We start from the raw sequence: 27,502 nt of genomic DNA, 5'->3' as shown, positions 1-27,502 counted from the left end.
ATAATCATCAGCTTTTTTCCTTCCTTATTTTTTCCTTTGTTCCATTTTTTCTGGAACAGCGGAAAATAAAAAAAAATGTAAATCCTCAAATTATTTACTGCTCTACAACTGTGTTTGGGTTAAGAAATATGTACAAATTATGTAGGAATCTATATTCCTTTTCTTTTTTAATTGATTGAATTGTTCCTGCTCCACATCCGCATTTAGGTTTTGGTTAACGGACACAGTATTTGGTTTCCGCTTTCCCCTCGCGAGTGATCCACTGTTCCGCACACAGCCAGTCTTTCTTCTCCTGCTTCCTATTGGTCAGAGGGTTGAGCCGCTGCTCTGGGGAACCTCCCAGCTGTGAGCGGGGCAGAGAACCCGACAGAACCCGGAGAGAACACCGTGTTCCTCCTCGCAGATCACCCTGCGGCGGCGGCGGCTGCTGCTGCTGCTGCTGCTGCTGCGCACACTGGAGTGGAGAGAGTGGAAAATAAAATGGAGGGCTTCTGTTTTAATTCCTTACAACAAAAAGAAAACAACCCAGACGATTCAGTATGATGTTTATTCTTTACAGTTGAAATGGAAGCTACTCCAAGAACTCTAATCTGTATGAGCTTTTGATAAGGTAAATCAACTATATACTATAAAATCCATAGGAATTTCCCTTAAACTCTGATAGTGATTCTGAGCAGCCTTTTCTGGAACACACACACGTGCACACACAAACCAGAGCAGGACCCACAGGAAGCTTTACACAACTTTATTGAAGATTGTGTATAAATACACATGCACATTTCAAATGTAAACCCAAGTGAACTCAAGTGCAACCAAACCTGGAAACCCCTGTTATGTCGTCATGCAAGGATGTCCGGATTATTTTTACAAAAAAAAAGTCCAGACACAACAGAACCATCCTTTTTCTTAAAAATATTCCCTCCCTGACAAGAGCACAGGCAAGACTTTGCAAACTAGTGTGTACGTGTGGACTGAAGCCACGTTTCCCCCCAGACATTTCAGGTCTTGCCGAGGTTTTAAATATATTGTCTGTTTATTATTAAATGCTTACATATAAATAAATAAACTTTATCAAATGTGCACTCACAGAGTGAACTCTTATGTACAATATTGTATAAGCTTATAGTAGCAATCACATCTCACTCAATCAGAATGGGGAAGGGGGTGAGTCGGCCGAAAAGCAAGGCAGCGCCGAGGCGATGAAGCCTGCTGAAGTCAAAGCACGGAGAAGCTCATAAAGGCATGGTACACATCTAATATTCTGAGGCAACCACAGGTACGCTAATGCTGTTTACAATGGAACAACAGGTAGAAAAAGAAAACATAACACTCCACCATGGAGAATAGTTTTTCATGAGTTGATGGAGGAATATCCTGCAACAATCTGCCACAAAATATTTTCACTGTATCATGATCCCAAAAGCTGATAGGCGTTTTAGGCAGACTCACCCCACATTTTTCTGTTTTGTCTCCCTCCCTCCCTCTACATCCCCACAGCTCAGGGCCACAAAGAAGCATTTCTTCCCCCTCTGGAAAAGGACGCATTCAGCAGTAGCCATGAATTCATACAGCTAATATCAAAGGCGGAGAATCCATTATCATCACATTCAACCAAACCAAGAAAGGGAGCCATGAAAAAATAGAAAAAAAGGAGGAGAAAAACAAATCTGGCCCTGTGAAGAATCAAAAAAAGGCATAAACCACATACATCTGGTCAGTGTTCATTCGATTCAGGATACATTCTGGCCCTCTTGTGGCTTAAAAGAAACAAGTTTGTGGCTGCGATGTGACAAGCAGAAGAATAATACGGACATTCGTACGTGAGTGTTGGTGTATGATGGGGCCGTGCGAGAAAGACGCCGTGATAGTGATGTGCAAAGAAAAGGCGACAGGTTTGAGATTAAGAGTTAAGGCCGAGGTGATCCCGACACGAGACGATCCATCCGATGTCAGTAAAATCACCGATGTTCCCCAATCTCACAGTGCCCTACGATATGAAGATGAGGGAGCAGAGCCGTGGTACAGCTTTAAACACTACCTGTGAATAACTTAGAAGAGGGAGAGTTGCGGTGTAGGATCTGAGTCGGCCAGCTAACTTTCAAAACAGATATTTGTTGCGATCCCTGCACGTTGTGTTGCGTTAAGACAGAGTGAAACAGCTGTTACTAATTCATTTATGCAAATAAAATAAAAACCTGTTTAGTTATTTTCGCAAAGTTAGCTGGATAACTTCTCAATCTCGCTATATTTTAGCTTTTAAGAGAATAAATGATCAACAGAGACCAGAGAGAGACAAAAAAAAAAAGCGGGACATTGAATTGCTACGGTTCATGCTGACACAATAATAACCTGTCTAAAAATGCAAGATCACAGCAGCAGCAACAGCAGCAGCAGCAGTACAAAGCTAGGACAGTTTGGCTTTTGGATACTTCATAAAAACCAAACTATGAGCATCAATTCTCGACGTAAAGTCAAGACTGTGCACACGTCTCACCACTGGCTCACTGAAGGCAGCTTCCTAAGCTTTTGTTTATTTAAGAACACCCTTTGAGAGAGACAAATGTGAAACAACTGCAGTATGTCTGGCAATAATACATAAAAAAAGGGTTGATGGTTGGTGCTTGTGCAAGTTCAAAATGTTTCAGCGCATTGTGTAAACCAGATAAAATTCAGTGTTTAAAATATGTACAAGGTCTAAATGATAAAATGATATGCCAGCAATGCATTGCTCTCAAAAACTATTTAAAAAGCAACGAAGGAAAAACAAAACGCCCAGGACGGCTAAGAGCGCTACACCGTGGTACTGTGAAGCCTCCGAACCCAACCCAAATGTTGTTCAGTGACTCTTCCGAGAGCGGGTGAGCAAATTCCTAAACGAATAGACGTGGCGACACATTCACGCACACTTTACACACACACACACACACACAGTGATCCAACCACAGAGGAGGGCCCTGATTTTCTTAGAGTTGCGTACCCTGGCAGCTGCTCGACCTCACAGCCGCCACCCCCTCCCCCCCCGGCGTGCGGCTCAGCCTGTCGAGCGGCCGAGTCCGAGCCGCTTGGATGAGACTGGTGGCGCCCGCTGCCATGCTGTGTCCATATGGCTTTGGATGGAAAGATCCTCGTCTCTCTCTCTCCATTTCTTTTATGTCCCCCGTTTGCCTCAGTTGGTTTTCATGGCGACGTCTCGATTGGGCGCCTGCTCTTCCTCTTCGTTCTCTTCTTCCTCCTCCTCGTCGTCGTCTCCCTGCTCGTTGGCGTTCTTCCTGCGCCGATTCTCGTTCAGGTCCTCCTCGTCACTCTGAGCGGTGGAGGAGGCAGCGGCGGCAGCACCGGCGGAGGACGAGGCCACCTGAGTGGAGGAGGCAGTCTTTCTCTTCTGTTGCTCCTCGCCTCCGTTCTCCTCATCTTCTCCTTCCTCCTCCTCCTCCTCTTCTTCCTCCTCCTCCTCTTCCCCCTCCTCTTCCTCACGGTCGAGAGCAAAGTAGCCGGTGCCTTTCACCGTGTCCTGGCGCTGGTAGAACAGCACATAGCCAGCTTTGGACTGAGAGAAAGACAGCGACAGTTAGTAAATACAACACTTTTGAAACAATCTAACTTCCAATAACACAACAATGCAATGTTTTAAGCCTTTGATAATGAGTTAACAGGATGCTGCATTAATTACAGCCTTCCCCAAGGGCTTGGTATTTGTGGACATTTTCCCCCGAGACTAACCTACAGTAGGAACACCTCCTAAATTCTAATTGGCTAATTTATCCCAGGAGAAAAAGTTGATCAGTCTGGTGATATTCTGTTTTTCATAATGTCTACAATTCCCATCAAAAGATCAAAACCAAAATTGAACTAATCCTAACTAGTCTGATATAATGTACAGTAGTTTATTCCTGTGTGTCACAGAGCTCCATTGTTCAAAAACTATTAAAGGTCCCATATTGTGTTCATTTTGCGGTTCATTCTTGTATTCAGGGTTTCTACTAGAACATGTTTATCTGTTTTAATGTTTAAAAAACAAATTTTTTGTTTGTCATCTGACATTCAGACATCTGTCTGAATAAATATGCATTCACCTTCTGTCTGTAGCGACTGTATCTACCTATGTAAGTTAGAGTTGTGACATCATAACCGTACAGAAGTCCTGACCGTTCGTTTAAAAAGGCACAGTATCTGAATACAGGGTTTGATCCTTAAACAGTATTTACATAGCACCTCGACCTACTTTATAATAAAAAAGACATGGAAATCTTGCATTCTTTCACAATATGGGACCTTTAAAAACACGAGTGACCATATTTAAAGTGAGACAGGCTTACACTGTCAGCTTTTGTCTTTTCATTGAATATGTTTACAATAACAAAGAATATAATATATCGCCTGCCTCATCCCTTAAATTTTGTCATGTCCAGAAAACAGACACCTCCTAATGAAAAGGAACTGAATATTTAATATAAGGAGCTCAAACACACTATGATAATTAATGATTACAGTATTTACAATTTCAGCAATACACCCTTTAAAAATAACATGTTATGCTTATTCCCATGCATCTTTCATTATTTTCCTCAATGACAGTGTGTTCTTACACCAAACAGCAGAAGGGTTTGTCACCTGTCACCGGTGATTGAGCTGTGTGAACCTGACAAACTTATTTACTTAGGAGCCGTATGTCTGGTGGAATCGTCAGTGGGTAGTGAGGTGTATAAGCCTTTACACACCCCCCCCCCACACACACACACACACACACACACACACACACACATTTTATTAAGACTTTACATTGTTTGGGTGTGGGCTCTCTTCTTTGAAGTTGTTTATATATACCAATTACTGTATATCAAGAACTGTCCAGGAACAGTAACAGCAACAAAACATCCACTCCTAAGGTCCTTATTAGTGCTTCTTTGGGAGTTATCAGCACAGTCGGATGTCTTTGAGAAATCAGCAATGTAATAATTCATCCCAATTAGTGATAACATGAGAAGTACATTACTTTGATGAAACGAGGCGTTTTAACTTGTGTCCAGCACAACTGTTTTTGATTAAATATACAGGAGGACCGGTGCCTGGCTTTTGCCAATGAGGACACTCACCACTATTTGATCTTCGTTGGCAGGAGACACGCTGCTGTCATCAAAGTTGTACCACTTTCCGTCGTCTTTGTTCTTGGCGTAAGCCGTATCTGAGCAGGATGAAAATTAGAAAGACAAAATTTAAGTATTGAACGTATTTTCCTCTTTTACGAGTGTGTACTCATACCATCTGCATTATGAAACACTCTGTCAGGAAGTGCATACTAAGCATTACACACTCAATATGTATACTATTATATAACATACTTTTCTTTTCTAATGCACTGAGCTTCCTGAGAGTTGGAGATATGTGAACCATGGTTACCTGTGGCAACCTCAGCTACACTTGCATCGCCAGATTATGCTTAACTTACTGGAAAAGGTGAACTACTAGTCCAACGGTTGCAGGTGAAAGATGACTGATGTCTGTGTTTCTGTTATTAATGTTGTCATTACTACCGTGTTGCATTATGGTATTCGGGACAGTCCTAGTACTGTCTGTCCTGTACTTACAACTCCTGTTTTTCCACTTCTAAAATTCAGTACAGTTCCTATTTCTTGGCATTTTCACAGAGCTGGTAGTTTGTAGCCATGAGCGCGCACACACGCACACGCACACACACAGTAACATCTGTGCACATATCAAAGCAACAGATTACAGCTGTGTATTGTTAGAGTAATCTACCTAACACGTACACACTCCTGTCCCATTTAAAACACTCTACCATTGAGCAAGCATATGGTTGGCTATAATTCTAACAGAATGACAAAGCAAACTCAACAGAAATCAAGTCAAAACGCCCTGAGAGCAAGCTTTAAAAATGCAGCCAAGCCCCACTGTAATGCCTGTGGTGAGCTTCAGAGCAGCAAAGCTCTGATAAGAACTAACACCAGTCATGACTGATGTATACATCAAGCTTGTTAGCCTGCTGTCATCACTGGGTGTCAGGCATATGATAAATACTATATTTGCGCAGCATGTTTCTTGATTATGCTGCAGAGTGCATACAGGAACACGTAGCTATAATAAAAAGAAGTGATTCGAGTGCTTAATCTTACAGTGGCCTCCACCCATCCCTCCATAGTGGTTGGACACAGCAATGAGGTCATAGCGACAGGGTCCAGCATTGGGGTTGATCAGGAACTCAGACATGTCCAGGTCACTGCAGGAAACACATCACATAATTAAGACAAATACGCTGTGGAGGCAAAAAAAAAGTGTGAAACCCTTCAAACTGAGCGTATTTTACTAAAGGAAGTCAGGAGTTGCGTTTGAAATTACACCCTTAATGTGCAGGAGAGTATTCATCTATATGTATATATTGTGGGTCTATATATACTTGGGGTGGATTAAAATATCGATTCATCAGTGCATTGCAATATCATATTTCCCAATTCAAAATTGATTCAGAAAATCCTGAAATCGATGATTTACGTTGGAATGAAGCCCGAGTCGAGTGGGGGGGCGCTGTGGGGAATGCTAGTGTGATTTGCGTTGTATGGAAACCCAACTCGACCAAACAACGTTTATTCAAACACCATGATGGCCGAAGCGAGTAGCAGCAGCAGCAGGACTTTGACCCTGCTGAGTGGGGTTCATTTCCCTGGTGGTGGCCGTTCATGTCCCGTTGGCGTCCATGTCATGGACGTACTAAACCAAACCAAGGCCTTTTTTTCTAATCCTAACAAATTGGCTTTCACGTCTAACCGTAACCGTCACCATTTTGGTTTGGTCCAGCGGCTTTTAGTGGTTGACGTCCGGTGACCGTTTTACCAATTTCTGTTCATAACCTTTCTGTGCAGAAACTGTTCATCAAGTAATGTTAATAGTAATAATAATACTACTTACTATCTTCTTTAAATGTCTGCTGTGGTCAGTTTGTTCTAAACAAGTACAAATATTGCACACATTCAAATTTAACAATTATCAGAAGGTACGCTAATGAATTGTATGTGTATTTCTGTCATCTAAACTTATTACTGAATCAATATTGAAGCATTTAGATCAATATCAAATCTAAAGGGTGAGGTTGTTGACAATACCCAGCCCTAGTATAAATTATGTGGTTGACGTAAAAAAAACAAAAAAAACAATACATAAACTGATAAAAATGCAGGCGTGTGTACCTTAGTGGGAAATCAACAAGGGAATCCAGTTTATCCCTCATGTAACGACTGTAGGAGAAACGTTTCAGATGGACCACCAGCACCGGTGGCAGAGACCAGAGGTCCAGCTTCTTAGTGGCCTGTTGGTGCTGCTTACAGTTTGGACAGTACCTATGAGAGAGAGGATGCATGTTAGCAAATGCAGTTGATCTCATATGTTGCAGCTTTCGGCCGATGGGTTGTGTTGTTCTCCAGTTTGTAACTTGTTTTGAATGTGTGCCGTTTCTCACCATGGGTCCTCTGCTCCCAGTTTTTCTTTTGTGGTAAAAAGTTCAATGCAGTCCTTCAGCTTAAAGAAAGCTTTCTTCTGAGGCTTGTACTCCATGCTCTCATGCTTGTCAAAATCCTGCTCTCGGTAACACACACACACACACACACACACACACACACACACACACACACACACACAAACACACACAGTGGTTAGAAAACACTTCTCACTGCCTTGTTGTGTCTCGCTGGACACGGATTATGTCCCTTTCCCGAATAAAACAAAACAGGAAATACTTTAATTAAAGTGGCTTTATATGAGTTTTGTGAATTCACAATTAACAACTATAACTAATACGACTAATAAAGTCTTAAGGTGGCGTTAAAGGTCCCATATTACGCTCCTTTTCAGGTTCATACTTGTATTTGGGGTATATACATACAAGAACATTTTTACATGCTTTAATGTTCAAAAACACAATATTTTCCTCATACTGTCTGTCTGAGTATACCTGTATTCACCCTCTGTCTGAAATGCCTTGTTTTAGCACATGTCTCTTTAAGCCTTTGATACTTTAACAGTATTTAGATGGCACCTTAAGCAGCTTAATAATTAAAATGGGCCTTCAAGGCAGTGTTTTACTAATTTATTTTAATTAAAACAATTTTTAAAGGACAGGTTCGGTGCATAGACAAAGATAATAAATATTTAGTTACTAAAATTATGTTGTAAAAATCTACGAGGCTAAAACAGAACACGTTTAACACCTGTGTTAAGGATGCAGTGGCTGCTGCAGGCATTAAAAGTCTGTGACCTTTTGATAACAAAACAGCCATACTTATTACCAGGACTTCCTGCTGGTTCTGTTTGGGTCACACTGCCATATTTTGTAACAGGATGGCAGACTGCACTTGTTCAACACTGCACAGTATGCATGCTAAAAAAGTGCACCAGCTGCTCTGCTGCATTAACGATATAAAGTTGGACATCTGTATCAGAAAATCTTTTTCTGATATTGGCTTTACCTCGACAACAGTCTCGTCAAAGTACTTCTTCTTCATCTCTGGTTCCCAGTCCAAGGAGAGATAAGAGCGGTCTTTGAAAAAAAGTGGACAGAATGTAGAAACACAAATGAGATGAGTCATCTTTAATTTTACTGACATTATCGATCAGTGTTTGTATCTACAGGATCATTTAGCTTGGTCCTTACAAAATTATTAATTTGCTTTCATGTGCTAAGATTATCCATGCAAAATAACATAACCACCATTTGAAAAATATGAATACCTTGTTCCTTTAACACTTTATGAATAACCATTTGAAATGATTGGATACTTGATGATGACTAGTTTAATTTGCTTGAATTTGAGGATATTATCTGAGAATTTATTCTCTTTTCCAAAATGTATTCTTTATTTTTTCCCTGCTTCGCCCCGGTTCCTACCACTGAGTCGGAGGTGTCCCTCGTCAAAGCGGATCTGCCTGGTGTCCTCCTTGATGAGGGAGAAGTCTGTTTTTCCCATGTTATTGAACTGGAATGTAAAAAGTCTCTTTCTGTTGTGCCCGGCCGTCTGCTGGCCTTTGGTGGAGTTCTGTGGACCGACCACGCCGTTCTCCAGTTCGTTGTCCACAGAGTCCTCTGACTGGCTGTTGTCGTTCTCAGAGGGCAGCTCCTGATCCTGACTGGACTCGTCATCCTGCTCGTCAGTCTCCATCTCGCCTGAGGGAGAACAGAAAACATCCTAAAGCGCTGTTGCTGCTTCTAAAGAATAATGACTTTAAATAGCAAATGCTATGTGGCTTAAATGCAGTAAGACATTTGAAAAGGTCAAAACATTTTACAGGTGATGTATCAGATAGAAACATGTCGGGGTATGGGGGTGTTTGTGCACTTACTTGGCGACCCCTCCTCCAGCAGTCCATTAGTGGCGTTACCATTGACAGTGTGTTGTTTGGATGGCTGCGTCTCCTCACATTCCTCTTCATTCTCCTCTACTGAAGATCGCACAAATCGGCTGCAAACACAAAACAGACTTTATTTACAGTGACTTGTACATTTAAAAAATGACTATTATATTTTTGAACAAGCTAAATTACTTCTTAGACAGCTATTCTAATAGCTGCTTAACTGCCTGACAAAGTGGCTTATAGACTAGGATTGGGTGATTGGACAAATATATCGGCTACTGAGTCGGATATCGGATAGCTGAGTACAAAGCAGGTTGTAGATATTTGGGGCAATTGTAATCATTTTATTTAGCAAATCTATTGGTCTTCCTTTGAAGACCTAGTCGCTGCTAGAGTTGGTGATTGTTGGAACAGTGGAAAGACTAACAAAGACAGCTTTGGTGAGTTTCATTTTCAGTCCAGATTAAATTTAGTCTTTTGATGAGTAACAATGTAATTAGTTAGGTGAAAAAAAGATAGTTGAATTCAGAGGGTGTACGTTGTATTTTTCTGTTTAATAAGCAAAATAAGTGTAAGAATATGTCTCTCCTCAACAGTGAGTTTATTTTGTAGCTATCTGACAGGGTGGCCGCACACACTTCACCTGGGCAAATATATTGGGCTGAAAATTTTAACATATCGTCCAACCCAATTGTATATAGGACAGAGTTATCAACTGCCATCAAAGATGACAAGCATTAGGCTAGTGTCTATATTCAGCAATGACTATACAATCAAACAGGGATAAATGAGTGTACCAGAGGCGCAGGAGCAGCATGTTGTAGAGTTTGTCTTCACTGAGAGTTCTGGGGACGGCGAGGAGGAAGGGCTGTCCGAACAGTGGCGTGCTGGTGTGGTTGTAGCCCGACTGTTTGTACTTCTCCCTCAGGTGCACCGGGATCACCACATGGTCTGTGTCCTCCACTCTGTTCACAGCCAACTCAAATCTAAGGAAATAAGTGTGGTGAGTTAAAGTCACACTGGGTGTGAAAAGTGAACACGAAAACCCCTTCCACTATCTTCGCTATCTGTTTTGCAAGGGCACCCCTGCTGCTACCGGGGCTGTGCGTAGCCCGAGACGATTGTGATTGGTTTAAAGAAATACAAACAGCCCAGAGCATTTTTATTCCCTCTATACCAGAATGTTAGCTTGTGCATACTCCAGTGCTGGAGTATGGTCTGGCAATGCGAGACGATGTCCTTGGCAAACAAAGCGATTTAAATTGGTGGACAGCCAACAATTCTGTGCTTTAAATCTCTGAAGTGGCAAATACTGTCAGTGATAAAGTCAAAACAGTCAATAGATTTTATATAGATAGTCTTTAAACAAATGAATGCAGCTGTTAGAGATAAAATAAACTAAATGCTAAATCTGTCAGTCTATCAGTCTCTTTATGTGGAAAACAAAGGCCAGAAACTTAAATTTAGTCTAAATGTAGATGCTGTTTAGATAACCGAAGTTGCCTGTCATCTAAAAACTGACACTTACACATAGATGTCATCTCTCTCCATGATGCTGCTGAGGTTCTCGTTGGTGGCGAAGATCCGATGGAAACGGTGGTTGTAGATGTCAGTTACAATCATCTGGGGGATAAAAGAAAAGTTGTCAGAAGACACTTGGACATCTAGGCAGATTAAAGTGATGTATGAACCAATAGTACACTGGTGTAAAGGGCAAGCCATTTTAGACGGGTCTAAAGGAAAAGGATACCACATTATCTCCCACTGGCTGCTCAAAGCTGGGTAGGCAGGAACTGTAGTCTTTTTTGGTCTGTGCTAACTGAGGAGATGTCAGCATTATTACTGCGCAGAGCAGAGCTGTCTGTGATGTTTATACCTTCTCAGCAGGCACCCCTGACAGGTTGCAGAGGGAGGTACACAGGTCAGCGATGTAGCCCACCTTCGGCACCGTCAGCTTGTACTGAAACCCATCACATGAAAACATAATGTCAGGGTTCAACGCTTAGTGCCGTTCAGGTTCTCTCCCATGTATTGCGTGTTACCTGTGTGGGTTTGGCCAGAGGGTCCAGTCTGACCAGATAGACCTCCAGTGTCCGTTCCTTCTTCATAGGCAGGGGCAGGGTCAAGTAGCAGAAAGGATCAAAAGTCACAGAGACCTTGGCGCACACAGGACACACTAGGGTGGACTTGAAAAGGCCGTGGAAGATGTCCACAATGATGGAGTCGTTTCTCTTGATGTGGTTCTCCCACGCCTCCTCTGCCACCACCTGAGATAAACAGCAAAAAATAAACTAGCTGTTACAGAAGTCTGTAAAATGGAAAAATTTGAAAAATAAACGTGTCTAAAGAAAACATAAAATTCTGAAAAATGAGACGGTGCTTATTGAAGATCACATAATAAATGACTGTTTGAACACTGTATTAATTCATATAATCTTCATCATTTTTTCTTTGTTCGGCCAGCTCCATACACTTTATAAGGGGAACCATGCTCATCGTTAATTCAAATATGGTCTAAGCCAGTCCAAAAGTATTAGTGAACATGAAAAAAACAGTGCTAAATCTCAAAGGCGTGATGTCTTCAGGAGCTGGATCTGCTCCGTAGAGAATGATCTGTTAAAGATGTTATAAACTGAGACACTGAGAGCACCCATGGGAATCTTCGGAGTATATGAGATCGTTTTCTGTTTCACAGTTGAACACTTGAGCAACACTTCAATAAAATAAAGCTCATTTAGGTATTAAAAGAAGAAAAAGAAAATTCTGTCCCCCATTCATCTTCTATGGAGCAGCTCCAAAGTTTATACTTGACGACATCATCATCAAGTTTGAAATATCTTTGAGAGAGAGTAGCTCTTGGTGACAAATACTGATTGAACTTTCCTCGGCCACAGGAATAAAATGTATGAGTTTTGAAAATGAGAGTAGCTCATAGCTATTAAAATCTTGAGATAATTCCACACATTTTCAGAGCCATTATTATCTAACCTTATCAGGTCTTCCGTAGGCATCCTTGAGCTGGATGTAGGGCTTCTTCCTTATGCGGTTCAAGTCTTCGTGTAGGCCGTCCAGGAGAAAGGCTAGTAGCTCATGAGAGTCCTGCTGTTGGTAGCCCGAGAACTGTGGGGCGAAGCGGCCCACCTGGGTCTGGAGGATGGAAAACACATGAAAAAAATACAAATTTAAGTAATTAAAAATGACATGAGGAGAAGTAGAAAAGAAAATAAGGAAAACCAGGATACTTTCTGCCTACTAAAAGAAATGGATAAAAATTAGTCTGTTCTCATAAATATGTAGCTAGTGTCTTTTAAGGACTTCATCACCAGACTTGTACTGGTTTAGCCCCCACAGTTCTATGCACATCTTCACCCAGAATACTAATAACGACATGGGCATTTTCAAAATCTTTTATTCGAAGATTCAAACTGGTGCTACCTGCACTTCAAAACCCAACACTCACCAAGCTTTTACACTAGTGTGTTCTGCCATTCTTGCTCCGGTCATTTCCTACTTGTACATCTGTATCTTTCAGAGTAGTGATGATAGTATGGTTTATATTCCTAAGACATGCTTTTTGCTTCCTGCTCCAACTGACTTACTGTGGGTTTCACAATAACTTCACTGTTTTGGTAGTAAACTTACACACAAAACTGCTCAGAAAATCTCATAATTTTTCCTACTCACCTTGAAAGGCCTTGGGGTGACGTAGCTAAATTTGCCCGACCACAGCTGCTTGATAAGCTCGGCGTAGGCTCTGGCAATCTCCCCCTTCATGCCCAGCGGGTTGTCCTCATTCAGCTCGTCTGTGAACTTGTCTTTGAGGAAAAACTCCGTCAGTGGAGGGATATTGCTTAAACACTGAGGGGGCAAAAAAGCAAGAGAGGACAATAATCAGAGGATGGATTTAGTTTCTTCATAGGATCTGCATTTTAAACTTCTGTGCAATCACTTTCCTTTTTTAAATATGAGCCTTGGTTATTTTCTGGCGTATATTAATACATGCATTTTTCTAGACTCTATGAACAAACTCTTAACACTTCAAGTAACTTTGCATATTTTCTTATACTGAAGGCATGATGTTACCTGCACAGCAGAGTTCATGAAGCAGGTGTTGCCCAGGTTGGAGAGTCCACAGAGGCCCGAGCGCTCACTCTGCCTGCTCTGGTCTGAGTAGTCATAACTGTTGCTGTAGGGGTGGTAGGATGGTAGACTATAGCTTGAATTCTTCACACTGTGCAATAAACATACAAAAGCAAAAACAGGCAGGATATATACGGTTGGATGGTGTTTGTCAAACTGCTACAAGCACAGAAAAGGTCACAAATGTAATGCTGCTATACTACATCTAGGTTAAGTTAACAGGGAAAATGCTGTTTTTAATAGAAAGCTGTTAATACCCTCAAAAATATATTAAATATACCTCCAGCCAGCTATACAGCTTCAGTTTCCAGTATTTCAACTAAAGACCAAACTACAATTCAAACCTTTGAATCCCCTGCCCACCCACAGAAAAGACCTTCCTAGATAATGAGACAGAGCTTAAAGCTAGGCCACCCCAACTGCAGCGACCAGCAGACCTCTGGGAGGGCTGCAGGGCAGTGTTGGTCGTTTCTGGCTCCCACTGGTCAAGGGAAACAGCTGTGATGGCGGTGGAGGCACTGGCCTCACAGTTCAGCACACGGTGGTCCACCCTCCTGCTTTCCAGCTCCACCGCCTCAGGCCTCAGGCACCACCAGCAACACAGGAGCATGACATCTCAGCCCCGCCCCGGCCCGCGCCGGCCCGCATGTCCTCACGAAGCTGACCGACCAGCAGCCTGGATGGGGTTCGGAAGGGGTTCGGTCCGGGTAAGGTTCGGATTCGGTTCGGAATCGACGCATGCAAAGCCTGGTCTCTAGAGGCCCGAGAAGAAAAGTCCTGCTCTAGTCTCCACGGTTTAGTCCTTATGCTAACTCAGTTCAACCCAGTGGCTAACCTACCAGCTGTTTGGATACAATCCGAACCAAGTCTAGGCCTTGACTTACAGCCTTAAAGTCCAGCCAGGCCAATGATCAAACCGTGCAACGCATTAACACACAAAAACACACACTCCTCCTCTTTTTAAGAGCTAACTAAGCAGCTCCCCTCCTCTCTTCTCCCCCCTTCTTCTTTTTCGAGCTCGACCGCCTGTCATCTTGTTATGCTCTCTGCCTCAGATCCTTTTCCCCTGTCCTGTCCTGTCCTGTCCTGTCCTGTCCTCTGGTCTTCTGCTCCTCCCTCTGGCCTGCCTGCTGCTCTCTGCCGCTCTACGGCTACCAAAAGATATTTATAGCAGCATCAGCAGCAGCAGCAAGGATGCTCAAGACTACTGCTACTGAAGCTAGAGGTGCACAGAGAGGGAGAGAGAGAGAGACAGAGAGAGTGGGAGAAAGAACAGGGGGAGGGGCGGACAGTAGGGGGGGGGGGGGTGTGTGACAGAAGAGTAGAAGAGGAATGAGATGGGGATGGAGGGAGCAGCTGATCCACTGCATCCAGCTGAGGCTGCAGTATTCACGGGCCTGACTCTTAGTAGCGCTCTCTCTCTCTCTGAAGCAACTATACATCAACACATTAACTCATGCAACACACCTTTATCCCCTTTTCTTACGCTCTTACACACACTACATTACACACTAACACAAATTGTGCCCACATTCTTCCCTTCTCCATGTTAAATTCCCCGGTGTGACATCCTTCATCCTCTATAATATGCCATGGATGTCTGTGTGAGAGCTTCTAAAAAGGGGAGTGTCTCAATAAATAAACTAAGAGAAAACTGAAGAAAGGGCTGGTTTCATTTCATCACAGGATGTGTGTGTATGTGTGTGAATGCAGGCAAAGAGGGGAGCAGAGCAGATGAAATGTATTCTGAAGGTCACTTAGACCGCAGAATGTGTGCATCGCAATGAGCTCGGAGGAGAGGAGAGGTAAAGAGCCAAAAAGACTCAAGGAGAGAGAGCGAAAGAGAGAAGCTGCCTGCCAGACACCACCTCGTAAGACGGTGACACTTACTGCTGTTACAGAGCGTCACTACCAAGGTAAACCGACCAGACCAAAACCGCAAAATCAAAAAGACAAGTATTATGTAATGCTGGAACGCTTCATACAAAAAAAAAAAGAGGCCCCATGCATAATTCAGAGGAAACGACAGCTCTGGCACTACAGTGAATCAGGGACAGGAGAGCTGCTGGGAAGGAAGATCCAATTTCCCAAAGTCACCCACTTTCAAACAATATAAAGCAGAGCTGTGAAATGATTATGTGTAACTATACTCCCAAATGCAGTTTTGTGATGAAAAAAATTCTCTTCAGCTAGTGAGTGTAGGAAGGAAAGGCTTGGTTCACTTCAACACCTTCCTTCTTTATCAATATTGATTTTTCATGGTGGCAAAGCATGTGGCTATTATTTCTGCATTCTAACAGTATCAAAAAATACAATGCAGGCTGTTTTTTTTATCTAAGACTCACACACACACAAAGACACTCTAGCATGCGGTAAATCTCACACATAAGGTGGAAGGAGGGGACAGTAAAGTCTACTTGGACAGCAGAGGGGAAAGCTCCGCCCACAGTCGAGCAGTGCTCTCTAGCAGAGGGCTGACTGAGCCTCCAGGACTCAGTGCTTAAGCGACAAACCTTAATCAAGGCTACAGTGACATTTTCAGGAAAAAGACACTGAAAGCTGAAAAGAAAGATGTAATTCATTTTTGGCAAAGCAAGAAAGCATGATTTATCGATTTAGATTTGAGTTGTTTCTGTGATTTGACCACATAACTTGCTTCGCCCCTGCCTGTGTTAAGATGGTATATACTAGGAAAGCTTCAGAAGGTAGGTTTGTACTTGAGCTGCATGATAAAGCATATAATGTGATTTTCTTTTTAGACTCACAAGGAGTTGGAAAAGGGAGCTTTAAAAACTGTTATAGCGCTGGTCGCATTCTGAAAATCTTGTTTTTTTGTTTCTGTTTGTGGATAATCTGTACGAATTTAGTATCTGAAATAATTTGCCTTTTGTTTGTAAATAGCACTGAAGCAGTAGGGGTTTGTTCTCCTCTATTGCTTTATCCTAGGGAGCCAAGTTTAGGAAACACTTTTTTGTTTGTTTATTTCATTTTCAGTGTTTTTGGGAAGATAGATCCTTTTCCTGAGTCATTTAGCTTCAGTTTATTCTTTAGCATCATTGTTTTGTAGAAATAAATAATTTTCCTTTAACCGCAATTCTGTGTTGAGATGTTTGGTTTGGGAACTGGGGAGGGAACAACCTTTCTTTCTTTTATGTTGCGCTCCTTCCCCCTTAGATGGGGAAATAACAACAACCAATGAATAAATTAAACATTAAATCATTAAACAAAAATTATATCAAAGATGGAGATGTGGGCAGTAAAACTTCATGGAGGCCATCTTTAGAAATGATCAACGTAGAAACGATCTAAAAACATTTTGGATCACTGACAAAAGATATATTAATTTTGAAGCCAACCGTAGTAAAGATTCAGTGCCAAGGCTCTCACATGCTTGCAGAAATGCACAGTACAGTGCTGATATTTTATCATCTGAAAGTTCTAATTACATTCAGAATAAGAGTAAGGCTGTATTTGGAACGACAGCCACACTGTGGGCTGTTCTGTATAGCCTCAAACGTCTATGGGAATATCAACACGTAGAACTTGTTTAGTCTAATCTTATTGATTTCCTACATCTTTCTTTATTGCCCAAATGTTGAAAGTAATTTGTGCACCGCTGCTGTTATGATAACAGAACATTACTCCATGCGTCATCTAACGTTTTTATTCAGTGGTTTATAGCTTGTTTACTTTCATGGCCATGTATGAATGATGGCCTAAACCAACATTACACACTGTTGTTACGGTCTGTAAATCGTTTATATTATTACTTGCCCCACAATGATGCAAAAAATAAGTTTGCGAGTAATATCTTAACTGCATTGTACTCAATCTTCACAGCATTTTACTCCACATTTGTTTGTTTTCCAGGGAAGATGATTGAATAAAGTATTGAAATATTAATGCAACAAGTTATGGATATTTTTTGGGGGTAAATTAATTGTTTTATTAATAATGATTAAGGAAAAAAATCTTTAAAATAATCAATAAATTATTTATTCGAGTAACTGATTAAAAAAACAATTGTTAGATGTATCGATAAAAAATAATCCTTATCTTGTTTAGATGCAGCCCTGAACAGATCCATAAATTCTACGGATTATCAAACGCAAACACAGGTGCCCAAAACGGGATTTTTTGAAGCACTGGAGAGTTACCATGACAACATTTAGTTTATCTACTAGGAATGTGTGCTTGAATATATTTGATCGGCCACTATAGAAATGTGTAGGAGGATGTGTTGAACCAGGTCAAGTCTACTTCAGGACAACCTTGCAATTGTTTTGCTGGTGTCCTCTGCTTTGGAAAATAAGGGGGGCCGTGTTTTTTCTCCCACGCCCAAAGTTTGTCTGAAAGCGGCTTGAGAACAAGAAGGGGGCCAAGAAATCTTACATAGGCCATCTTTTAAATAAAAAAAAGTAGCAGGGTAGACCAAGGAAAACAATGAAAACAATGTAGTCAATTAAAGTAGACCATGTTATCTGTATATACCTTGTTGCCCCGAATACATTGCTAATACTTTATTATTTGAATATAATTTTTTAAGAGAGTGCAAGCACAAGAGTGAAGTCAAGACCTTGCAGCACACATTAATGAGTTAAATAATGATCACATTAACCATAATCATGCAGCCCTTGCCAGACAGAGCTATCAATCAGTAAGGAAGCAAATTTGATGCAAATTATCAACTATCATAATTAAATGCTGAGTAAGACACCCAGAGGCACCAGCGGGCCATTTATAGAGAGCACTGCTGTCGCTGGAGAAAATTTAAGAAAAAGATCAATCCCTCGTAAGCCCCTTTCCCCTTCCCCCCCTCCCTGCTATCAGCTTTTACAGCTGAATCTGCATCATCACAAAATAGCTTTAAGACCCAAACCACAGGCAGAGATAGACCTGTACAAAACAAGGTTCATACTGGGATTCTGTTATCTGATCATTTGACATGACTGAATTAGGAATGAGTGCAAATTGAGCAGAGAAAAAGATCAAACTGGTGTCGCTTCATTCTGCAGGAATTTCTGGAGGAATTTCTGCTGGAAACCAATTCAATGCAAAATTTTCAGCGAGGTTTATCTGATAGTTTGTGCTGACTGAGCAATACTCCAGACTATCTCTGTCTGTTGGCTTTCAAATCCCCACCCCTCAGCTATGCAACCCACTACTAAGCCTTACTTCCTGCTGTTGAAGCTGCTGTTATGATTGTTTGTGAGAGATGAAGGCGAGATCTTTGGCAAAGCAGAGAGATTGGAAGCACCAGATGACCTTCAAAAGATAAAGAATAGATCATGAGTTAGAGTAGAGGAAATAAGGAGCTGTTCCAGAAAGGTGTGCGAGCGTCAATAAAATAAAACTGAGATGAATTCAAACAAACAGGAGGGATATGCGAGCAACAGAAGGTCAAGCAAAACACTCCTTAGAAGATGATGAGCTGCTGTAGTGACGTAGCAGGGAAACTTTAAAAAATAAAGGCTTACACAATTACATTTTGCAATTTCCAAGGAGAAGGCAATATACAGGTGTTGCAGACAGCGATTTCTGGTGCTTTGTCGGATCATATTACTTTTTTCCCCTCCTTCAAACTGATCAAATAAAAAAAGTCCTGAGCAATCCAATGATACACCGCCTGTGTGTAACCTTTTAATAAATCTACAGTAGTCTTTGGATACAGCGTGGAAATTGCATTCTATTTCTGTGGTAACATGTTCCTTCAGTCAACAGAATTTTAAGCCAGGTGATGTGCTGTTCACTCACTTGGGTGCCGAGGAGCCTCGGGGCCATGTGCCATCCTCTGTCTTTTGCTCTATTACGAGAACCTGTGGGAGACAGAGAGAGGAAATTATGGCTCCATCTGCTTCCACTAGGTTTAAGAGAACAAACATGTGAGTATTTGCATCCTATGCTCAGGTCTACTGAAACCAAAAAGCTATGTTTAGTTGCATTTATCTTGAGTTGGATGACTGTCTCTAGAGCTGGTTGATATGATATAAAACGTCAAAAATATATCCAAATGTTTCTATCTTGTTTCTATCACAATGTTGAAAACCCAATAGCAGAACAGTGTTACAGCCATATTTACATCTTTTGAACGACACTTTATGTTCTGATCCTTGCACGTTGTTTATTTTGCGCTAAAGTTTTTAATAAAACAACAAATGTGTTTTACCATTGACTTCTTAAAAGCTTCTCGTAGAACCAACAACCTGTTCCTGCTATTTCTAACGGGGAAATACAGGGAGCCAGTTGGATCTTATCCACTGTTTCACACAGTGAGGATTTGTCCGAGGCTCAACAATCCTCTGGAACAGCTGCTGGTGAACGGGACAGCCCCAAGATATGAAGCCTGCTGGCTGGCTCACTGACAAAATGCAAAATGCTGTATACAGTATATACTACCTATTACTAGGATGTAGCATGACACAAGACCAGTCTCTTGAGAGCTCCAGGCTCCAGCAAGCTCACAGAGGGGTCTGTCAGAGTCGGCAAGCCAGCAACACCGGCAGGCATTAGCTTGCTCTCAAGTCAAGTGTGTTAGAGCACATCAATTTTTCATTCATTTTCACCCATTGATTTTAAAAAGTAATATTTGAAATCTGCATTTGATTTCTCACCTAAAAAATTCTCAGAAGTGAATTTCATGATGAAAAAGCTATAAAAACCGCAGTTTTTGACTACGGTTACTATGACCTGTTCAGTGGCCGTTCCAGCTCTTTGCATTGTAGAATGCAGTAGGTGAGGTAGACTGGTACGGTGCATACTGAAGGTATTTTGGCACACGGCTTACTGCGTACCGTCAGAAATAAATTTTATACAGTGGGGTTTTCACATAATTTTAAGTTATCAATTGTCTTACAACATGTGGCTGAAATTAAACAAATTCTTGGCAGATGCAAAAGAGACGTTAAACTGCAGGGAGGGAAATAAGAGATTTGCAATTGTTTGAAACTGAGGAAATCAACATCAAGTTTGCAAGTGTTTGAATTGGGGGGGGGGGGGGTCAACAGACATTGTCTGGGGATTTTACTCATGTTTACTTTGGGTCACAAACAAACATCAGAAGGAGTGTTTTTTTTAGTGTTGGTGATGGGTTTTTTTGGTTTTGAATGTCTCGCTTTGATGTTTTTGTATAAGTTTTGAAATTCTCTGAATGTCAGGAGAGAATACGCCAGACCTGGCAGAGAGCTGAGCTGAACGCTTCTCTCCTTCATGCATTTAGTGAAGATCTGATTTACTGAACACTGAGTCGTGAATTTCTTTCATAGTACGAACTGCAAGTATACAGCCTGTGTCTGCTCTTGTCAGCTGCCAGGTAGATTCCAGGATGTGCATGCATAGTGTAAGCAGCTTACAAAGAGAGGTTTGCGTGGCAGCCGACACACAGAAGCTCATTACAGCACGGTCTTAACCACATTGTGTTAACATAACTCCAGCTTCCATTCCAAGTCTTTTCAAAGGAAAGTCAAATGATGATTTAAATAACCTTTGCTGTTCATCATCATTAATTTTGTTGCTGTAAGCCACCCTGTGTCACAGTAACACCCAAGACATTTAAATGATTTCATGGAGAAAACAAAGTTATTCAAGAACGTGGAACTGAAATCCATTAGGCTGCCCTCCGCATAAAATAGGTTTTCTGAAGTTTCAATCTGCTGTGGCAGTGAGCACAAATAAGAAAAATCTACCTGAAAAGGGGGATTGAAACTCGAGCATATTTCACTGACCTCCAAAATAATAACTGTCGACATAGCAAAGCTGTATTTGGAAAGCTCGGTGTCGATTTTGTCAAATATGCATTTTTTGGACATAGTGATTCAAACTTGTAAATAAGATACACAACGAGAAAAGTCCCTACCTGTCCTTGGTAGAGACCGGCGTCTTGAATGGTGCTGTCAGGTTTGTTGAGAGGCTCAAAGGTGTTGCTCATGTACCTGTTCCACAACCTGGTCTCCTTCTCATCAGGGATGCTGAACAGCTTCCTCATCTCCTTCTCTATCATGTCTGCAGCAAAGCATAAATATTTTCAGAAAAGTGAAAAAAAAGGACTTTGGTTTGGGAATTTAGATGAGAATGTATGTGCGAGAGACACACAGTGTGCCTTAGCATGGCTAAATCTACACATCCTCTGTACTTTATGAACTATATCATGCTAGTTATTGTTAATCACATTTTTGTTTAAATTGTGTTTAATTTAAAAGCTGCTTTAATTGAACAAAAGTGTAAATCTAATGGCAAAAACACACCAAGCAGCAGCAAAATGCGGCAATAACTATAAAAACCTGTGGCGGCTGCAGATATTCTCCAGACAGTTACTCAGGCCTACCTATTGTGTCAGCTTTACTGAAGCGTCTGGTGATTACATTGTCCATGTTGCTGTCTTCACAGAGCTTCAGCTCAGTCAGGTAAACCTCCACCTTGCAGTGCTTCACAAACATACCCTGTTCCACCACCTGAGAAAAGACACAAAAATACCTATATATTATTAACAGTCCACATAATCAGAATGAAACCACCATGATTAATCACATGGTACTTAGTCACATACACATATACGTATGAAAATAACGTTGTCATAAATGGACTACAGTAGCTGACAACAGCAAGTAAAAGTGAAGTTCTTAAAACCATCATGTAGCAACAGGTATATGCCAAGCGAAAACAAGCCAAATCTCTGCTCTCACTATATTAGATGAAAATACAGCCTCCTGCTAATCATGACACAAAAATTTACCTTTTTACAGCTACAAACATTAGTCAACCAAACATGGAACACCAGGCAGCCATGAACTCTTATCAGTGCATTTCATTCCAGGTACACCTTATACATTACCTCTCTCTAATTTTTTATTTGTGGTCTTAAACAATGAAATGTGTCTGGGAAAATTGGGGTTGTATTTGTTTCCGTTTATCATAGTTAACCAAGTACAGTCTGCTCTCACTCATCTGATAGGAGCGGAGTCAGAGTGCCTAAATTAGCAGCACCTCGTGGAAACAGCTGAGGGGTCCCGGCCTATTTATTCCACTGCTGAGCCCCCTTACACACACACACGCACGCGCACGCACACGTGCACGCACACGTGCACGCACGTCCCTGAGAAATGCAATAGTCATGCACACACCGCTCAGATTCTCCCCCCGACCCCTCCCCTATCCAGCCATACCCCGGTCCCCCAGTGGGCCAATCCTACCCCCCAGCGCAACCCCTAATGTGTTTGTAAACTCAGAACAAAAGCCAAACTCATCCCCAAACTCTGGCAGAATTGCTCAAATCAGAGCCAAGCCAAAACCATTTACCCCACCCACCCCCTCCGCCTCCTTCTCCCATTCTGGTTATGCCTCTCGCACTCCTCTCAGAAGCGTTCGCGCTGCCTCTCAGTGTGACCTCAGCCGGCATTCCTCCACTTCAAAAAACAAGGACACGCAGGAACACTTCGCCGGTGTTGGCATATCACACCAGAAGGACAACGGACAGAAACGTAGCGCCAAATCGGTGACTACAATCCTCCTAAATCCTTTTTAACGCTTGTGTTCCCCCCCGCGCCTCAGGATGTCAACCCCACAAAAGAAAGAAAAGAGTTTAAAAGAAGAGGAAAACTAAAAATTAACCTCCTGCATGTTGTGTCTTGCAGATCGCTCCATGTTGCTTTTCAGTCATCCAGAACGTTGCCTGAAAATAGAAACCTCGCAGCCACCCGATACATCCCACGACATACATGGCAAAATGGGAGGGTCAATGGAAGGGGGGGGAGAAAGAACGAGAGAGAGAATGATAGAGAAGTAGGGGGGAAGAGGAACCTCTTCTTGCAGCCATGATGCCATGACTAGCAAGATTTGAAGCGGGGATTTGACACCGTAGGTCCTGTGAAGTTGTAGCCACCATCATGAAGTATTCCCCGACTGATCAACTGTACCACACATACAGCCATTCAGGAGTTTGCTTCATTCTCCCAAAATCCTTGAGAAATCATTTATTGACGCTAAAATAAATCATTGCTGTTTATGACAGAAATGAATGAAAAACAACTTAATTGTCGCTTTCGTTTCATGAATGGTGAATATCCAATATATCCAGTAATATCTCTATTTGTTTCCAGCACCTGTGCACATCTGGCTGGTCAATCCAGTCAACCAATTACTAAACACAACATCTCTTAGTGTTACATACAAGTGTGCAGTATTTCATTCAAAACTACATTTTCTGCCAGATTGTCTTGCTATTCTTTTTGTTAAAAATGTATAATGAGCAGCTACAGCACATTATAATTCTACAATATTATAAATACATTTGGATGTGTCTTTTACTATTTCGTGTTGAATAACTATGTTATAGAACTCGAGTTTCTATTAAAATTGTGCTGCACTCCTAATATCCAGACTTCCAATGGCCCCAATGGCACACATTTATCCATCACAAGTCATACTATACACCATAGCTACTAACCACTAAACTCATTCAACCATTTAACTGCAACACAGAAAAGCACCTTACTTTGCCCTACTAGTTCTATTCTCAATGCAGTGAGCAGAACATTCTCCAACCATGAATTCCAGTCATAAGCCCTATTCTGATGGGATGAGTTTAATGTGGGGATGTGGGGTAAAATAATTCTACCTCAGGACATCTGTAATATAAATGGGCATTTCGTACGGAGGTGGGAGGGGTTACTCGATTTACGCATTGCCTTCACCTTCCTGCCTCCTCGTGCGTGCTAGGTAGCTTCCTGATATCACGACATTACGAAGTAAACACGAAACTAAATGACAGAGTTATCTAAAAAAAAAGTGATCAGAGTGCTACTACAAGCTCCTCCATGCTCAAAACAAATGTGGAAACTACGTACTAACGGGATATAATGAAATATAAACATATGTTTTACAGAGGGTCGTATTCGGATGGGATTAGTTTTACCTGTGGGATTTTTTCCAGACCATTTTACAGAAGGTAAAAATCGGCGTAATTCTCTGTAAAATTACTGAGATAGTGCATTCGAACAGGGCTAAAACCTCTGGTTTTATTACCTGACCCAGAGTCCCCACATTCAATTAATCCTGTCTGAATAGGGTTATAGTCTTATGCTAAAGACGGAAGCCTTACCTTGCGTGCAATTGGCTCCTGATTCTCTGTCAATCCATACCAGCTGACAAGCTTATTCCAGCCCTCTGTGGGGACCAGGATGTAGTCAAGCTCATCGATGAGGTGCTCCTTGATAGCCAGCACATCCCCATCTAGAGGTCAGGAGGGAATGAGAGAAAGGGTGAGAAACAAGCACACACACAGAGGGAGGGAAAGCAAATTGTGGGACAGCACTTGCAACAGTGACCCTGCAATAACATGTCTTACACAATACAAAACATACAAAGGAAAAAAGGTATGCTGGAGAGCTTTCTATGAACCCCTTCAAAAAAAGGCTTGTCTATGAAGTCTGTCAACAATGTTGTTTTTGTTCCCTTTTCCTCTGAACTCTTTGTTACTACTTCCAGAATGATGAAGCTATACCGGCCAGGGGAGAACATGGTGTGCCACACAGCATTTACAATATATTCCTAATTGTAAGGTCTAAGGAGGTGAAGCATCATGCATCTTACCTCTGAGAAGACCAGAGTTATCAACTGGTCCTGGGTAGACATTCTGGTCACCCATCTGGTATTTGTCCCAACTGTCATATCCCACATATTTCTTCCACTGTTTAAACCAGTGACTGTCAACCAAGTACCTGCAGAAAGGGGTAAGCATTATTATAATTCCAGCTCTGATAACAAGATGGGACACTGATTATGAGTTTAGATTGTTCAAGGGTGTCGCAACAAGCTTTAAGGTGTAAGAAGCATACAATAAAAATACAAAGCTATTGTATTTTACTTGTTAAATGGTAATAATATTTCATTGTCAACTAAAGGCTACCTTACTGTCAGTGTGTTCAACAAATCTTTTAAAACTTTATTGATCAGTGGTCACATGCAATTGTTTGTAGTGAAATTTGACTTCACTGCTTTTAAACCCATCCTAAGGAGCGGTGGGCAGCTGAAAAATTCTCGGGGACCAATTTGTGGGTCAAGTGTCTTGCTCAAAGACACTTCAACAAGATGACATAGGGGGAGTCGGGGATCGAACTTGCAACCTCCTGCGCTACAATAAACAGAGTGAATCTTCTTTTGAGAGGCTAACATAACACAGATTAATAGTTGTAACAGTAGCACTGTTGATGCCGACTTTGAATTCAGGTTGCTGCATGCCTGCTTGGACAGCTGGCTCTGTGATTTTGACAGGTGCTTCTTGTCCGACTCCGCCCTGCAGAAGTCGGCGGATGAACCCACTGTCTGGCAAACCACTTAGTGCTTCGGTTAACTAGCCAATTAGCTGTTAGCCTGCTAACTAAACGAGATAAATGCCGCCACACCGGGCTCATGTCATCAGATAAATATGCGAGGTGGTAAGTTGCGAATATAACCATCCGACAACAGCACTTAATGTTAAAAGATATATCGGGTCTATCCTTCTTCATTGACAGACTAAAACCTAGCGTTAGCTCACATAGCCTGCCGAGCTGACACACATGAAGCTGACAGGCTCCCGTTAGCTCGCTCGGAGCTAACTGTCAACACGGCCCCGTCACCTCGGCTTTCTTATCCCTTCGGGGCGTTGACAGCCTCGGCAGAGCGAGCCGACGCCCACGCGGTATCTTTGAACATGTTTTTAGCTCAAGTCTTACCAAGTGTCTCCCTTTCTTAGCTGTGTTTTTAACAGTGCCGCGACCTCTCCTCTCTGGGTATCCAGATCAGCCGCTCCTCCTTCCGCCATCTTTCCTCAGACATCACCCCGTTGCATGGTGGGAAAGTCCGGGGCGTCACCGAGGCACGTACAAGAGTGACGTTGCTGTTTTCAGCCAATCATCGTCTCACTCGATAGGAAAGCAAAAGCATGACACCCAGTGGTAAAATTATTCTAGAAAAATGCTCCAAAACTGCTCCATCATTGTGACTTTTTGATGTCTAAGAAACCGCACCCCTCTAAAACAACAAAAACTACACACCTCTTTGTCCACCGAGGGGCATTATAGTATTTTATATTTTATTATTTGTTTAATACAGGGAGGTAAAAAATAAACATGTAGAAAAATGCTCCAAAACTGCTCCATCATTGTGACTTTTTGATGTCTAAGAAACTTCACCCCTCTAAAAAACAACAACAACAACATTTACACACCTCTTATTCCACCCAGGGGCATTATAGTATTTGATATTTGATATTTTATTATTTGTTCAATAAGGGGGGTTAAAAACAAAACATCTAAGCAATGATAAAGATTTTTTTCTTGTTTTTTGCGTCCCATAACCTAATTTTCCTGATCAGAAATTATATGCAATAGAATATGATTATAGTAAAAAGGCATATCTTCTGCATTTTGCTAAAGAAGGAAGTCACGTAGGCACATTATGCAAACTAATCTTTTGTAAGGTCAACACCTGCTGTGCTCCATCACAATCACTAATGGATGTCAAGTAAACATGATTATGAGCATACAATGTCATGATCATACGTTAAAGGACTACTCCAGTGAGCATTGTGCTTACTCATAAAGTAAGGGAAGAGATAGAATTTAAAAATGATTGTAAAAAATGTAAGAGGATGAGATATCCAAATCTTTAGTCCATAATCAATATAACATTTATCAGACGCTCCCTGTCTGGTAATTTTTATAGACTTTAATTTAGTACTGTTACTGCACTGGTTAAATAATTCAAGAAAACCTACAATTTTGCATGTTTATTTAAAAACATACTTACAAGATTCACAGTTCTTTGTACAGTCACCTTATGTTACAGTACAAAATATGAAACTACATATATGTCATGTTAGTACTACAGCTTTTCCATTGTACATTCTTATAATCTTCACTGACATTAAATCCCTTCATTACACAATCTAGTCATGTGAAAAACATTTTATTTCAATTCTTGTAAATACAAAAGGGAATGTTTCCCCAATCAGTTATGATAATACAACATA

At 41.5% G+C, this 27,502-nt stretch overlaps 1 protein-coding gene across 5 annotated transcripts; it reads right to left on the bottom strand.

The window, feature by feature from the left end:
- Window positions 1-1,509: 1,509 nt before the first annotated feature.
- Window positions 1,510-26,293, bottom strand: usp15 (ubiquitin specific peptidase 15; the record flags this gene model as incomplete). Of its 5 annotated transcripts, none has more annotated exons than XM_083934829.1 (22): window positions 1,510-3,547; window positions 5,094-5,182; window positions 6,132-6,235; window positions 7,200-7,349; window positions 7,469-7,584; window positions 8,475-8,545; window positions 8,894-9,169; window positions 9,346-9,464; window positions 10,155-10,343; window positions 10,886-10,980; window positions 11,234-11,317; window positions 11,400-11,624; window positions 12,346-12,504; window positions 13,042-13,215; window positions 13,441-13,588; window positions 18,673-18,762; window positions 19,252-19,313; window positions 21,350-21,495; window positions 21,818-21,944; window positions 24,590-24,720; window positions 25,081-25,208; window positions 26,205-26,293. In XM_083934829.1, the coding sequence occupies 22 exons, from the start codon at window positions 26,291-26,293 to the stop codon at window positions 3,167-3,169; spliced, it is 3,153 nt and encodes a 1,050-aa protein (XP_083790955.1). In that variant the 3' UTR covers window positions 1,510-3,166. The 5 variants fall into 5 exon arrangements, with proteins under 5 accessions (XP_083790955.1, XP_083790956.1, XP_083790957.1 ...); XM_083934830.1 differs by having other exon boundaries at window positions 13,441-13,543; XM_083934831.1 differs by lacking the exon at window positions 18,673-18,762.
- Window positions 26,294-27,502: the final 1,209 nt, after the last annotated feature.

Source organism: Echiichthys vipera, assembly GCF_963691815.1.
Source record: "Echiichthys vipera genome assembly, chromosome: 20".
NCBI classification, from domain to species: domain Eukaryota; kingdom Metazoa; phylum Chordata; class Actinopteri; order Perciformes; family Trachinidae; genus Echiichthys; species Echiichthys vipera.
The sequence above is the reverse complement of the archived record's forward strand: the minus strand, read 5'-3'. Positions and strand labels throughout refer to the sequence as shown.